The sequence below is a fragment of the Zophobas morio genome, unplaced genomic scaffold (genome assembly GCF_036711695.1).
Source record: "Zophobas morio isolate AGI-343-1 ecotype UQ-CSIRO unplaced genomic scaffold, CSIRO_AGI_Zmor_V1 ptg000026l, whole genome shotgun sequence".
Taxonomy (NCBI): Eukaryota; Metazoa; Arthropoda; class Insecta; order Coleoptera; family Tenebrionidae; genus Zophobas; species Zophobas morio.
In genome coordinates, this window is record NW_026972131.1 from 8,711,968 (window position 1) to 8,726,411 (window position 14,444).

Below are 14,444 nucleotides of genomic sequence, written 5' to 3' on the forward strand. Positions count from 1 at the left end.
TAAAAATATGAATTTGTATTCTGAAGTTGCGGAACCATTAAAAGTTTTTCTAGAACATTTAATCTTCAGCTAATTATTGGACCATTTAATCAAGTGGATTCATTTTCACCACTTTATATGCAAATTTTGTATTAAATAAAAAAAGTCCCTATCTATTAGTTCGGCTGTGGTAATTATCTTTATAATAAATAACAGCGAAGACGTGCTTTTCTAATTTATGACCTTATTATGAAGAATAGATGTAAATTTCAACAAGAACTGTTAACCTTTATAGTTCACATTTTTCAAATATGTGGAGTTTTTCGAAACTTCAGCTGGTAGTTAATTTGCGCACATCAAAGACCTTCATGGGTTCGACCAAAGTTCTCGTTCCTCCACCAGATACGCAATAAAAAAGACCAATTATTTACCTTCATTTGCGATAATGACGTCTACCTGACACACGCATAACTATGTAATCGATCACCAGTTTTCGACAAACAACATGTCGGTAGCAAATGGACGTCCAGGATATGTAAGCAGACTACGCTTCTTCGTAATTAAAAATCTCTTCGTTGCAAGGACAAGTGTCAAAAACTGGATTAATTCCTTGCCTTTTTTTGTCGGTTACAGAGACAGAGGCCTGAGGCGACTGCGGGAGGATTTGCGAGCGGAGGAGATGAAGCTGGTGCTGTTGAAAAAATTGAAACAATCCCAACAGCTGAAGGAGAACGTGGCGGTATTGCCTCCGAGCATACCGCAGTCTGCGTTGCCGCCGACCGGTCTTCCAAGCGGGTTGAGCATCACTCCGACCACTGTCAAAGTGCCGTCGAACAAGAGCCAGCCTCCGCAAGTCCTACATTCTCGCCATCCGAATTCGCACAAAGCGGGACAAGGAAGTGTACCCTCACTATTGCGGGGAGTAAGTAACATCGTATTTTTCGTAGTGACGAAGAATCGAATTTTCTTGAGATGCGCAATGTAATATTTTTAAAAAGCGGCTTATTAGAAATTCGGTTTGAGTGTCTTATGAGTTGTTTAAAGATGTAACTTCCTTAAGGATGATCGTATCTAGTAAAATTTGAGGCATAGCAATTTTGATGTTTTAAATTTTCGAAGAAAATTTTTTGTTGGTGAAAAAAATTTCTGAAATATGGATCCCTAGTAAAGTTTAATTTTTTTTTAATGACGTCACCGGCTATGTTATGAACTTGCTAGTCATTCAACTGTATAATTCGTCACATAATTGGAGTAAATTATATTAAAACAAAATTTTTCATAATTATCTAAGTTACTTTTCTGCAAAACAAATAATAAAAATGTTCACCATGTTGTTGATAACACCCACCTTCAACGTCGAATTACTACTTGGCGATCTTCTAAATGACCAAATTGCTGCTGAAACATCTTCTCTTTCGAGAAACTAAACAATGAAAAAATCTGCCAAGTCTGGAAAGCCTAGAGGATATAGCGAATAACATCTTTAGGAAATTATTCGATTGGTATAAAATTGTTTTAAAAAATTCAAAGTGACACCTGCAGTATGTGCTGTGGCTCCATCTTGCTGCAAATAACCATGCTGTTTTCATCGTCCGAATTATTGACGAACATTTGCAACTTTTCTTCTCTATATCTTGAGTAAGAGTATTATTTAAAAAAAAGTGGGGCCAATTACACGCCTATTTTTTGAGGTTTTCAATAGATTCATGCAAATTTTCTGAAGACCAAATTCTATAGTTTTAGGAGTTTGCATAACGCGACAAGTCAAACAAAGCTTAATCAGTGAAAAATGTGAAGCCTAACAATGCGTCCTGATCAAAATTATTTGAAACCAATTGTTGCCTTTGTTAAAATTTACAACTTGCCTAAAAAAACTCAACAACTAAATATCGCCTTGCACCGTTTATCAATCATAATAACAGTGTTATGTTTGAATGCGGAATCTTGCACCGTCGTAAATTTACAATAAACACTACAAAACGAGCCACCAGTTAGATTAGGTGTTTATTACTTTAAGCGATAGGTACCAAATTATGCATAAAGATAAAAATGCAGCGCGATTAGTTACGAAAAAAGTTTATTGTTTGAACACTAAAAAAATGAAAAACGCAAGTACTAGGAGATGTCGTTGACATGGGTGACATTTGTAAGCGACATTTAAGGTCGTTGTGGTAAAGTCGTGGAATTACCCCAAGTCAAACTTTTTCTCTTTGTATCTTATACACGTTGTGTTAGACAAAAAAAAATCACCGAGTTTTGAATAGAGTACGAGTGAGTCCATTTTCTCGAAAATGTGATAATAAGGATTAAACGTTTTGTTCAATTGTGGCCTAATTAATAATTTTAGTCCTCTGTTATGAGTAGAGTAGTTATTAAAATTAAACAAATTTTTACGTGACATTCTTTCGATGTATAAACATAAATCCTCGAAGTTAAGAATGTTATTATTACTGAGAGCACATTTTTTCAGTTGGTTATCTGTTTTAAATATATTTTACATTGTGTGCGGGGGTGTTCTTTATGCCGCTGGTGTGTATTTTCTAGACTTTACTGCAAAACAAAAATTGCAAAATAAAATTTTATACTTTTTTAAAGAAGCGGGATTTGTTGGGCTTGTACTTCAGGCACATATAATAAAACTATTCATTTGAAATTGTCAAATCTAAGTGAGAAAAATATATCGCTTCCTCACAGTTGAGATCGAGACGGGTGGGTCGTGCTTAATCTTTGTTTTTTTTTTTCTTAATGTAGGTATATTATATAAAATTTTCTGTGAACAACACAATAGTTAAATATGTTTCCAGTTTCTTGTTGGTAAAAGAAGAATTCGTATATTAACAAAAATTGTACAAAATATAAGCCCCGCCCACCCACCCCATCTCAATTGTGATGATTTTTTTATTCATCGTCACTCGAGGGCGGAGCTTAGTTGCAAAATTCTCATTTCTCAACAAGAAATTACCCAGTGAAATGTGCTCATAAAAGAGTAAAATTTTCTAGAGAAATATGAATTTTGCAATGAAATTCCGCCGCTCGGTCTGACAACGAATAAAAAAAATCATTACAACTGCAACAGGTTGGGTGGGTGGAGCTTATATTTTGACCTTTTTTCTTAATATACGTAGTCTTCTTTTCGCAACAAGAACTTTAAAACATGTTCAAGATTTTTGAGATTGGGACTTTTTTTAGTTACATATAGTTTTATTTGAACAGGAGAGTTAACTGTGTTTTTAGTTTCTTGTTGGGAAAAGAAGATGTTGTATATTAAGAAAAATGTACGAAATATTGGCCCCGCCCACCCACCCCCTCTCAATTGTGACGATTTTTTTATTCATCGTGAGCCGAAGGCGGAGCTTAGTTGCAAAATCCTCATTTCTCTACAAGAAATTACCCAGTGAAATGTGTTCTTAAAAGAGTAAAATTTTCTTAGAGAAATACGGATTTTGCAATGAAATTCCGCCGCTCGGTCTGACAACGAATAAAAAAAATCATTACAACTGCAACAGGGTGGGTGGGTGGGGCTTATATTTTGCCCTTTCTTCGTAATATACGTAGTCTTCTTTTCACAACAAGAAATTTAAAACATGTTCAAGATTTTTGAGATCGGGTCTTTTTTTCGTTACATATAGTTTTATTTGAACAACAGGAGAGTTAAATGTTTTTAGTTTCTTGTTAGGAAAAGAAGATTTCGTATATTAAGAAAATTGTACGAAATATAGACCCCGCCCACCCACCCCCTCTCAATTGTAACATTTTTTTTATTCATCGTGAGCCGAGGGCGGAGCTTAGTTGCAAAATCCTCATTTCTCTACAAGAAATTACCCAGTGAAATGTGCTCTTAAAAGAGTAAAATTTTCTAGAGAAATCTGGATTTTGCAGTGAAATTCCGTCGCTCGGTCTGAGAATAAAAAAAATCATTACAACTGCAACAGGGTGGGTGGGTGGGGCTTACATTTTACCCTTTCTTCTTAATATACGTAGTCTTCTTTTCACAACAGGAAATTTAAAACATGTTCAAGATTTTTGAGATCGGGGCTTTTTTTTATTACATATAGTTTTATTTGAACAACAGGAGAGTTAAATGTGTTTTTAGTTTCTTGTTAGGAAAAGAAGATTTCGTATATTAAGAAAAATGTACGAAATATTGGCCCCGCCCACCCACCCCCTCTCAATTATGACGATTTCTTTATTCATCGTGAGCCGAAGGCGGAGCTTAGTTGCAAAATCCTCATTTCTCTACAAGAAATTACCCAGTGAAATGTGTTCTTAAAAGAGTAAAATTTTCAAGAGAAATATGGATTTTGCAATGAAATTCCGCCGCTCGGTCTGACAACGAATAAAAAAAATCATTACAACTGCAACAGGGTGGGTGGGTGGGGCTTATATTTTGCCCTTTCTTCTTAATATACGTAGTCTTCTTTTCACAACAAGAAATTTAAAACATGTTCAAGATTGTTGGGATCGAGGCTTTTTTAGTTACATATAGTTTTATTTGAACAACAGGAGAGTTAAATGTGTTTTTAGTTTCTTGTTGGGAAAATAAGATTTCGTATATTAAGAAAAGTGTACGAAATGTAGACCCCGCCCACCCACCCCCTCTCAATTGTGACAATATTTTTATTCATCGTGAGCCGAGGGCGGAGCTTCGTTGCAAAATCCTCATTTCTCTACAAGAAATTACCCAGTGAGAAATGTGTTCTTAAAAGAGTAAAATTTTCAAGAGAAATATGGATTTTGCAATGAAATTCCACCGGTCGGTCTAACAACGAATACAAAAAATCATTACAACTGCAACAGGGTGGGTGGGTGGGGCTTATATTTTGCCCTTTCTTCTTAATATACGTAGTCTTCTTTTCGTAACAAGAAATTTAAAACATGTTCAAAATTTTTGAGATCGGGGCTTCTTTTAGTTACATATAGTTTTATTTGAACAACAGGAGAGTTAAATGTGTTTTTAGTTTCTTGTTGGGAAAAGAAGATTTCGTATATTAAGAAAAGTGTACGAAATGTAGACCCCGCCCACCCACCCCCTCTCAATTGTGACAATTTTTTTATTCATCGTGAGCCGAGGGCGGAGCTTAGTTGCAAAATCCTCATTTCTCTACAAGAAATTACCCAGTGAAATGTGTTCTTAAAAGAGTAAAATTTTCTAGAGAAATATGGATTTTGCAGTGAAATTCCGCCGATCGGTCTAACAACGAATACAAAAAATCATTACAACTGCAACAGAGTGGGTGGGTGGGGCTTATATTTTGCCCTTTCTTCTTAATATACGAAGTCTTCTTTTCACAAGAAGAAATTTAAAACATGTTCAAGATTTTTGAGATCGGGGCTTTTTTTTAGTTACATATAGTTTTATTTGAACAACAGGAGAGTTAAATGTGTTTTTTGTTTCTTGTTGGGAAAAGAAGATTTCGTATATTGAGAAAAATGTAGGAAAAATAGACCCCGCCCACCCACCCTCTCTCAATTGTGACGATTTTTTATTCATCGTGATTCGAGGACGGAGCTTGGTTGCAAAATTCTCATTTCTCTATATTTTGCCTACAAAGTTAATTTAAGATTTTAACCAAATCGGTAACTGTTGCATTTGAAATTGTCCTTGGTTTGTAGTAAATACTGCATAAGGCGACTTTGTATCTCTAAATCTACCTGTTAATATCCCTGACTCAAGTCTAAGTGAGAAAAATAAATCAATCCCGATAATGAATCTAAAATGTGTGTAATGTTTGGTAAGGGGAATTTATCGTCTTCATTTTTTTAATTAAGTAACCTATAACTCTTCCTTTGTTTTCTTAATTTTTATCAACTTTTTTTGGAACTAGCATATTATATCATGTTTTAACATCTCGCGTATTTGTTTTTCGATTTCCGATTTTTGTGTTTGTGGAATTCTGTATGGTTTGACGTAAACAGAAGTTGGATTATGACGGATTGTTTATATAATTAGTTGCCGATGATTTATCTTCTATACTGTATTCATTCAAAATAAAGTTACTGTATGAAATATAATAAGTGGAAACAGACGACGTACACTACTAATTAATGAGCCTTCGAACTTAAAAATTGCGAATTTGAAACTTAGATTTATCCATAGCAACATTCGTAACATATAAGAAATCACCTACGTTACTAAAAAATGTCACATTCTAAGTGTTTTTGACTAGGGGTATTTCCACGACTATACAAGGCAGCAAAATACTTAACAAAATATATTTCAGAGCCACCTTTGATACCAGAATCCTTTATAGATCGTGTGTACTTTGAGTGACAATATTTGTACGTCGTGCGTACAAAAAAGCGGGAAATTTGAAATCTAGTATAATATACTATATAGTAATATAGTATACCAAAAATGAATCAAAACTATATATCACCGAGAACCCCACTGCAAACAAATACAACAATAATATCGTAGGTTTTTCACAAAAATGCTTAATTAGTTTCTATAGTTTTATTTTGTTTACTCAAATGACGTTAGATGATTTTTTAAATGACTTACACAATTATAATAGTACACGTGCGTGATTACAACAATGTTACAAGCGACGTTTTAGACGTAATAAATACTTGGCGATGCACTTTAAATGTCATCGGATTTGAGTAATTCTAGTAGACATGACACATACATTGTTTTTGCAATAATCGTTTGTAAGATGGTGAGATGTGCATATCAATTGAGAGAGATATAATCTTAAACATCCTTTGCCACTGTCTAGTTTATTGTATCTTTCGCTCACTTAGTGTTTGCTTCACCAGTATAAACATACGACTTTATTTTATAATTAACACATGTAATACATTTACGTACCATAGTATAAACCCTTGCCACTTGCCTTTAATGCGCACATGATAGCTACTTTAATGTTAGAACTGTTTTACTTTCTGTTTTCACTTGATCATCCATCGTATTGTGGTAGCAACCAGTTACAAATTTTTAAAACTGACACATTGTAAATGTGAAGTTAACACTGTAGTGCTACCTAATAATTTCTGTGAATTTTTGGCTAATTATTATTATTATTATTATCTTATAGTACATTGTCCATAACAATAAATGCATTAGAGGTCGTCGGTTATCCAGACCACGATGTACGGCGGCAGACAACTTTTTTGGAAATGAGATGGTATATGTGTGTCAGTGGATATGTACGAAGTTGGTTATGCGCTAATTAAAATTTACGTAATTTTGATGAAAGTTGTATTGATTAAGTGTCTCCTTTTTTAGATTTAATTCTGTAATATTATTAAAGAGATGACACGGTCATATTTCAAAAGAAATAAGAGCACAGACATTTTTGGAAATTGAGTTTTAAATTTGAAAAATGTTCTCCACTCCTGACTAAAGAGTAACTTGTGCTTCGCATAGTTGATATATATTAATAAGGGGCTAGTTAATATTATGCCTAGACTCTCATTACTCTGGTTTTTATTGATTTCTTACATACTCGTAGTATGCAAACGATTGATTAACAAGTTTAAACAAAAAAGCATTTGCTTTGATTATGCTGCCGTGCTAAACAAAAACAACGTAACTGCAATTTTGGGCGATTTTGAGTTTGTGGTATTTTTAAATTAAACAAGTTTCAAGGATTGTCCAGGTATATAATTATTAAATTCTAAGCTATTTTTTATTTAATAATTGCATAATTAGTAATTCAACGAGGTAACCCAACATAATGTAGCCGAATAAATTTACTAGTGTTGCTCTTTCACGCTGATGCGAAATAAATAATGATATGTTGTTTTAAACCCTCTGAATTTACAATGATTCCACCGAGATCAAGCTTTGCGGAACTGGGACACTCGAAATACAGGGATTAAAACTTCCTATAACGTATTTTTTTATTAACGGAAAAAACAACTGACTATCTGAGATTGATTAGATACTTAAATTATTAGTCACGACTATTTTAAGAACATTATACTTAAATAGATATATGGGATTGTTTATCAAAATAATCGACAAAATAACTCTGTTTTTTTATCAAAGATGTTCAGAAAAACCTCTCTGGAAACACTGTTCATCATTTTCGCCCTGCAAATAAACCTTTATTTTAAATTTAGAATTTTTCGTGTTGTAATATGTGAAGAAATTTGTGTAACGAGTAGAATCATAAAACATTGAATTCTTTGTCTGTGTCAGGCAAGGATTTTTGAAAGATGAAGATTTTTGACTCATCGTTGAGTGACTGAGTGAGAGATAAAAGTCAATTAAAATTTGATTTGGTTTAATTACCACGTCAGTGAACTGTAGTTTTATAATAAAAGTCACCACACATGTATTTTAAAAAGTCAATTTTCCTATATTAAAATGAAAAAAAAAACGTACTTTATTAAATGAAAAAAAAAATTGGATGTTAGATAATATTGATGAAACTATCCTATTTTGATTGTTTATTAATTCGATATTACACGCATTGTTTCACATCTCGTTATTTTTATGTAGCAAAAGTATGTCTCCCGATTACATTACCATCGTGGTTCCAGAGCAAAACAATTATGTATTATTACCGTTTTCTTATTTATATTTACTGATGTAGAAACTATATAGAAAATAATAGTTTGGGTTATTAATATAAAACAATGAGATTCTTTTTGGTCGACTCGTTATTTAATCTATAGAAAATGCTTTTGATAAAACGAATGCTCGGTCGGGTTGTGAATCTTTAGGATACAACAGGTACCTGTATTGTTTGCGGTAGATCAATAATATGTTTTCGGCACTATGCATATCTAAATATTTAAATAAGACGTTATGATGTAATAATGACTGTATTAGTAAGTCTTGTATTAGCCTCAACATTAGCGTTTACATACATGAATGCCGCGAAATATGTCTGATAATGTTAACTTATATGCACACTAATTCTCACATTGTATATAGTGTGTGAAAATCTTCAATACCCGTTTATTTCTTTTATAGTTTTAAGGCGAGTCAAAAATTAACAGTGAGAATAATGGACTACTCCTGTCAGAAAACATAATGCATGAGTCATGATCGTTGTTAATAGTAAGTTTGTTGTGAACGTAGACTTGATCTCGTTATTTATTACGCCCGAAAAGTTGAAAAGTTCAAAGACTAATAGAATTTTTAATCTTAGTTGATTTTATAGCAAGCTCTACTGTGCCCAGTGACGGATCGAAAAATTTCGAGTTTCCTCCGCTTAACTTCTTCGACATAAAGCGGTTTTAATATGTAGTTGAATGATCTACAATTCAATTAATCGTTTCAAGGAAACTTGTCAGTGTAACTTGACTTAAATTCAGTTAAGATAGTTTAAGTCTATATGAATTAGTAACTTTTAAATTTTTAAAATGCTAATAATACAAATTGAAAAACAAACGTAACTGTAGAAGTTGTATATTTTAAATTTAGACGCGTTTAGAACTTCTCGGTTACGTGTCACACCGAAATTACTTAAATGAGGATTTAAAATTCTTTTTTGGCTTTTTTTTTGTATTACAGTGTTAAGTCTAATGTAAAATGCAGATATCTAATATGCGTTGAATAGGATATTGCATTTGTATATTGTTCAGTTAGGATCATTCGAAAATGCCATCACATATTTGTATTTAATAGAATTGATATATTCAGTACATTTATAATTATTCATTCTATTTATCGTCACAGTATTATATAAATAAATAATAATAAATAAAATGTTTAAATTTTGCACAGTTGTAGACGAATTAAAAGGTTTGTGATGGAATTTGTTGTATAATGAAAGGTCATGATAAAATTGTCCTTTTACATATATATTGTTTAAAGTGTTTTTCATTGTACAATATTTAATTTTTTATCGAATATGCAAAAAACAAAATAATATTAATTATAATTAGTTACGATTTTATTTTTTAAAAAACGAATGTCTAGAGAACTTTTTTTGGTTTTAAAGTTTGAAACCATTATTTTATTAAGTCATGTATTTTTTACACAGAGGTCAAATTATAAAGTCATTAGCGAAAAGCTGCGACGCAAGGAACTTTACAGCATTTTTATTATTGTATGTTGATTTTTAATATTTTGAATTAGCTTGATTTAAGAGTTTAAAAAAGATATTTTATCTTGATGGCAATAATATTGTTGTTTATATAAAGCGAACATTAGGTGTTCCAATTATATATTTCTGTAGTTTCGCCAAGATGTCGGTAATAAATTTTTTAAACAAATACAATGGCTTCAGGTGCCGTTGAGCATCCGTGAAAGCGAAGTTCATATCGAATACCACGGTACATCTATTACACAACATAAATGAAACTGTCTTTGTAAAAATTGACCGAAAGAACGGACGATTTCAAACGGGTTCAATAACCCACGTTGTTTCACAGTTGAACCTTGAAAATACACTACTAGGTACGATTAGAATTTATAACGTAATAAACAACATGATCAATTCTTTCATGAAAATGGCGCCAAGTTGTGCGATAAATTAAAATTACTAACGAAATTAAAGAAGTTACTTTAACGACTTTTTTTCACTCTGACACTTTAATTGTGTGGTAACTTCTTAATAAATCGCTCTTCCGGAACTTGAGCTTTCCATCATCTTTTTAACCGCACTTTTCGATTCTTTAAAATTACACCGAAGTTATGTTTAGATTTTTAGCGAAATTTTAGCTCGTGTGAATGCGTTTTGGAAGCAATATCAGAAAAAAAGGAACAGTTCAACTCTGGCAAAAATAAAATATGAATAGTTTTCCAGTGGGAAATAATCGGTTGATTTTAATAATTAAAATACAAGGTAATGCATCAGATTTTTTGCTCACTTTGGAGGTTTTTTAATAATTGGATTGATTATGCCAGACCGTCATGTTCCCTTTACAAAAAAAACCTCAAAAATTATTTACATACCGGTCGACTTTTTAATTAAATTTTGGAGCTCTACGGGTTTTCAAGCCGATTGATGAAACAAACGAATAATTTGATTGGGATAGGAATATTCTTTTAAGCAGAAATAATAATTAACGCATGGAATTATTTTTCTTTGTGAATATAATGTAGAATTTTTATTATTGTACGAATTAATTCCGTACAGTGCTTGTATTTTTAGAATGAAGTTGTTGATTTGGACATTTGGAATTTTTCCAAATTGGTTTAGAGCTCCCATCTATAGCAAAAAGATTCATTGTTGGTCATATTTATTTTAGCTCGTGCTTATGCTTCTGTTGCGATTAGGCAGACCGTATAATTTCTTAAAGAATTATGAGTGAAAGCGACCGAATTATGTAATTGGGATATTGAGCAATTTGAAATTCGTTCAGTGTATGTGCATTTAAAATTTATTGTAGTTGTATCAATCTAAATTTCGCTCGCAACTATTAATAGATTGCAACAAGGAATTTTTATTTTAACTTACGCAGTTGTTGCTTTAACAATGCATTTAACAGGAGTGATTTGTTCGGATTGAAGTAGTAATATCCTTGAAATAGATTCAAAATTCGAAACTTGCCTGAGGCTGCGGTGTTTCTTCTTTCATTTATTGTTTATTCTTTGATATAGTATTTACTATTGCAACAACGATCGTTGTAGTTTTATTGTTAACATAAGCACATTTTAAGTGCGATACAAGTTAAATTAATCTCAGAATTTTTTAGACTTGCGTGTGAAACAAACTGTATGGGTGGCATTGAGTACGGTCGATTGCTTATTGGCAAGGTGTTTGGAGAACGAGATGCAGTAACGATTCCATGATTGTGTGGACTTTTTGATAAAACTTATCAAGGTTAACATTTTTAATGTACATGTTGTATGTTATAACAGATTTTTATCGCCCATTTCTTTAAATTACAAACGTTTATGAACTTCAACAAGTTATCTTAGTTTTTAGTGAGTTTTAAAAATCAGACGATTTCGCAATTCGTTCTATAAAATTACGAATTTTCATAGCCGTTTACGTTTAAGATAATATTTGTTTTAAGACAAATAAATAACTGATTACATATATTTGTCAATATGGGACCTAAGATTTTAACAGCTCGTTTGGAAAATAGTGATTAATACATGTTACTGTGGCATTTATTAAAGTGCATTAATATAAGCTAATACAACAAATAGTATGTTTTTTGTATCTACATATTAACCAAATAATTTACAGAACCGACGCCAAATGTTTTAAGCGATTTATTAAATAATTTTACTATAAATGATTCGCATTTGATTAAATATCGGCTAAGCTATATATATTTTAATTATCTATATTTATATTAATGAGGTAATTTTCGGTAGTAATAAAAACTCGTACCTACCTCTCTACTGGGTTTAATTTCAGCATCAAATTGGTTAGCATATATATGTTCAATCATAGATATTAATTTTATATTTGTAAAAGTTGTGTGTGTAAGGAATGTACAATGTACATGTTTTCTTTATTTCTTGTGTATATTGAATTGTTAAAATTAATTGCTGGAGCATTGTTGTATATTGTAATTGATTTTGTGTCAGTTGAATATGGATTATAATTCAAATTGAAGGGACCATTAAACCGGGCCACATGTCAGTTATTTATACAACAGAATTAGAACTGAAGTAGTCCAAATAACAAACTGTTTAGAGTACTGAAAAAAATATAATCACAAACAGATGGTAAATACAAGGTGAACAATTTTTCTGAAATACGAATAGAGCTTATGTAAGCTTTAACAAACCTATCGTCCATAAATCAAATAATCACACACTAAAATTATGCATCGTAATACTGAAGATGCAAAATCCAATAATACAATAAACATAGGATAATAACAAAAACAAAATTATTACTACAATAAATTTACAAGAAAATATGTATCCAGAGATATGACTCTGCCATATTATATGATTATATTATGTTGTATGAAAAAAATTATTAAACTTAGTATCAAATAATGGTATGTTGATAAATAAAAATTGGCCCCTTGAAAGTTTCAGCTAAATAATAGAGTTAAGTTAGAAGTTACAATCTTTTATAAAAAAAAAACATACTCCGCTAATTGTGGTTTATGAATTCGTTTTTATTTTTTACCGTAGACTTTCAAATTTTTGCAAAAAAAATCCAAATGAGTAGTTTTGACTAAAAAAGCATAATGCATCTGCATCGTGAAGATATTTTTGAAATAATAAAAAAATACCTGTTTTTAAATTAAGAGGATAAAAAAATCCATCAAAACTACTTTTCGTACTTCATTTTCGTCAGGAATAAAAGAAAGTTTAATTTTTACGAATTGCTGTAATATTTTCCGAATTTGTAAATTCACGATTTCGAAAATAAAAAAAGAAAATGAGTGATTTTCGAAATTTGTTGAAATCGTCAATATTCTTATGATACCTAATTTTTATGACATTTCACAATAAAATTGGGAGCAATTAGGATACGATTTATGTATTTGACATGTTCTTTTGCTAGAAAAGTAGGTTTAATTATGACAATATTTTACGATAGTTGTTTGGCAGTTGTCCTTGTTGTATTAAAATAATTTGAATGACATAATTTTTACAAAATATGAAATAATATTATTTTTGTACTTATGATGTCATACATCGCTACATCCTCGCAATATAATTTAATCGAGCAGAGAAAGTAGATTAAAAACCACCTAAAAATAATAACGCAGTCATCAACTTGCTTTTTTCGATGGTATTGTATATTTTGTTTAGTCGGTGACGACCATTAAAATGTCTTTTTTTATAATTTGTGGAATTAATTTTTATTTGGGAAACAGTTACAAAAATGTAATAAAATAAAAAATTACTGTCTCTAGAATTTGCAAATTTTTTTTGCACAGTGGATAGAGTTTTAAAGTAACCAAAAAATTGAAAATAAGTAAATCAATAATTATTGTTGGAAATCAAACTTTGCTGCAAAATAACTTTACTTCTCTAATTCAGAATATTCAAAATATCTATTAGCCTTTATTATTTTGTTTCTATACCTTTTTTATACCATTACTAGTAGGTAAAGAATCAAACACTCAGTGAAATCATATTTGAAGTAAAGAAAAGGATGTAGGTCACAAAATCTTGCCACATACGTCACACCCAATAAATAACATGATGAAAAACTTTTAAAGTTAATAACGAATGATCGAAAGCTTTTGTAATTGGGGTGGGCTAAAAATTGTAAAATTGTAAAATTTTATTTATATACAACAATAGTGTTATCTAGTTACAGTACTGCTGTTTACTAGATATTTTTAGTATAACGGGTGATTATTAACGAAATAATCACAGTTGATTGGTTGTTGTAACAATTGAAATAATTGTTTTTAAAATTTTAGTGTTTAATTTCGTTTACTGAATAGACTGACTAATTAAATTAATTTTTCTTGTTAAAAATAATAGAATCGCGATATTAATTTAAATTAAAGTTGAGATTTTTCAAAATTTTTTACTTCTCGAGCGTAAGTGAAGGAAGTATTGTAATCGAGTCCGTCGGCCGACTCTCTACTTTTACGTTTTCTCAATCTTTCATGACCCCTACAGTACGAAG

At 31.2% G+C, this 14,444-nt stretch overlaps 1 protein-coding gene across 5 annotated transcripts in view; it reads left to right on the forward strand.

The window, feature by feature from the left end:
- Positions 1 to 14,444, forward strand: part of Simj (simjang) — a 97,331-nt gene that overhangs the window by 61,054 nt on the left and 21,833 nt on the right. For all 5 annotated transcript variants that reach the window (XM_064065816.1, XM_064065813.1, XM_064065812.1 and 2 more), the window contains exon 3: positions 613 to 901. In XM_064065816.1, coding sequence (XP_063921886.1) covers positions 613 to 901 — 289 coding nt within the window. The remainder of the gene's footprint in view (positions 1 to 612; positions 902 to 14,444) is intronic.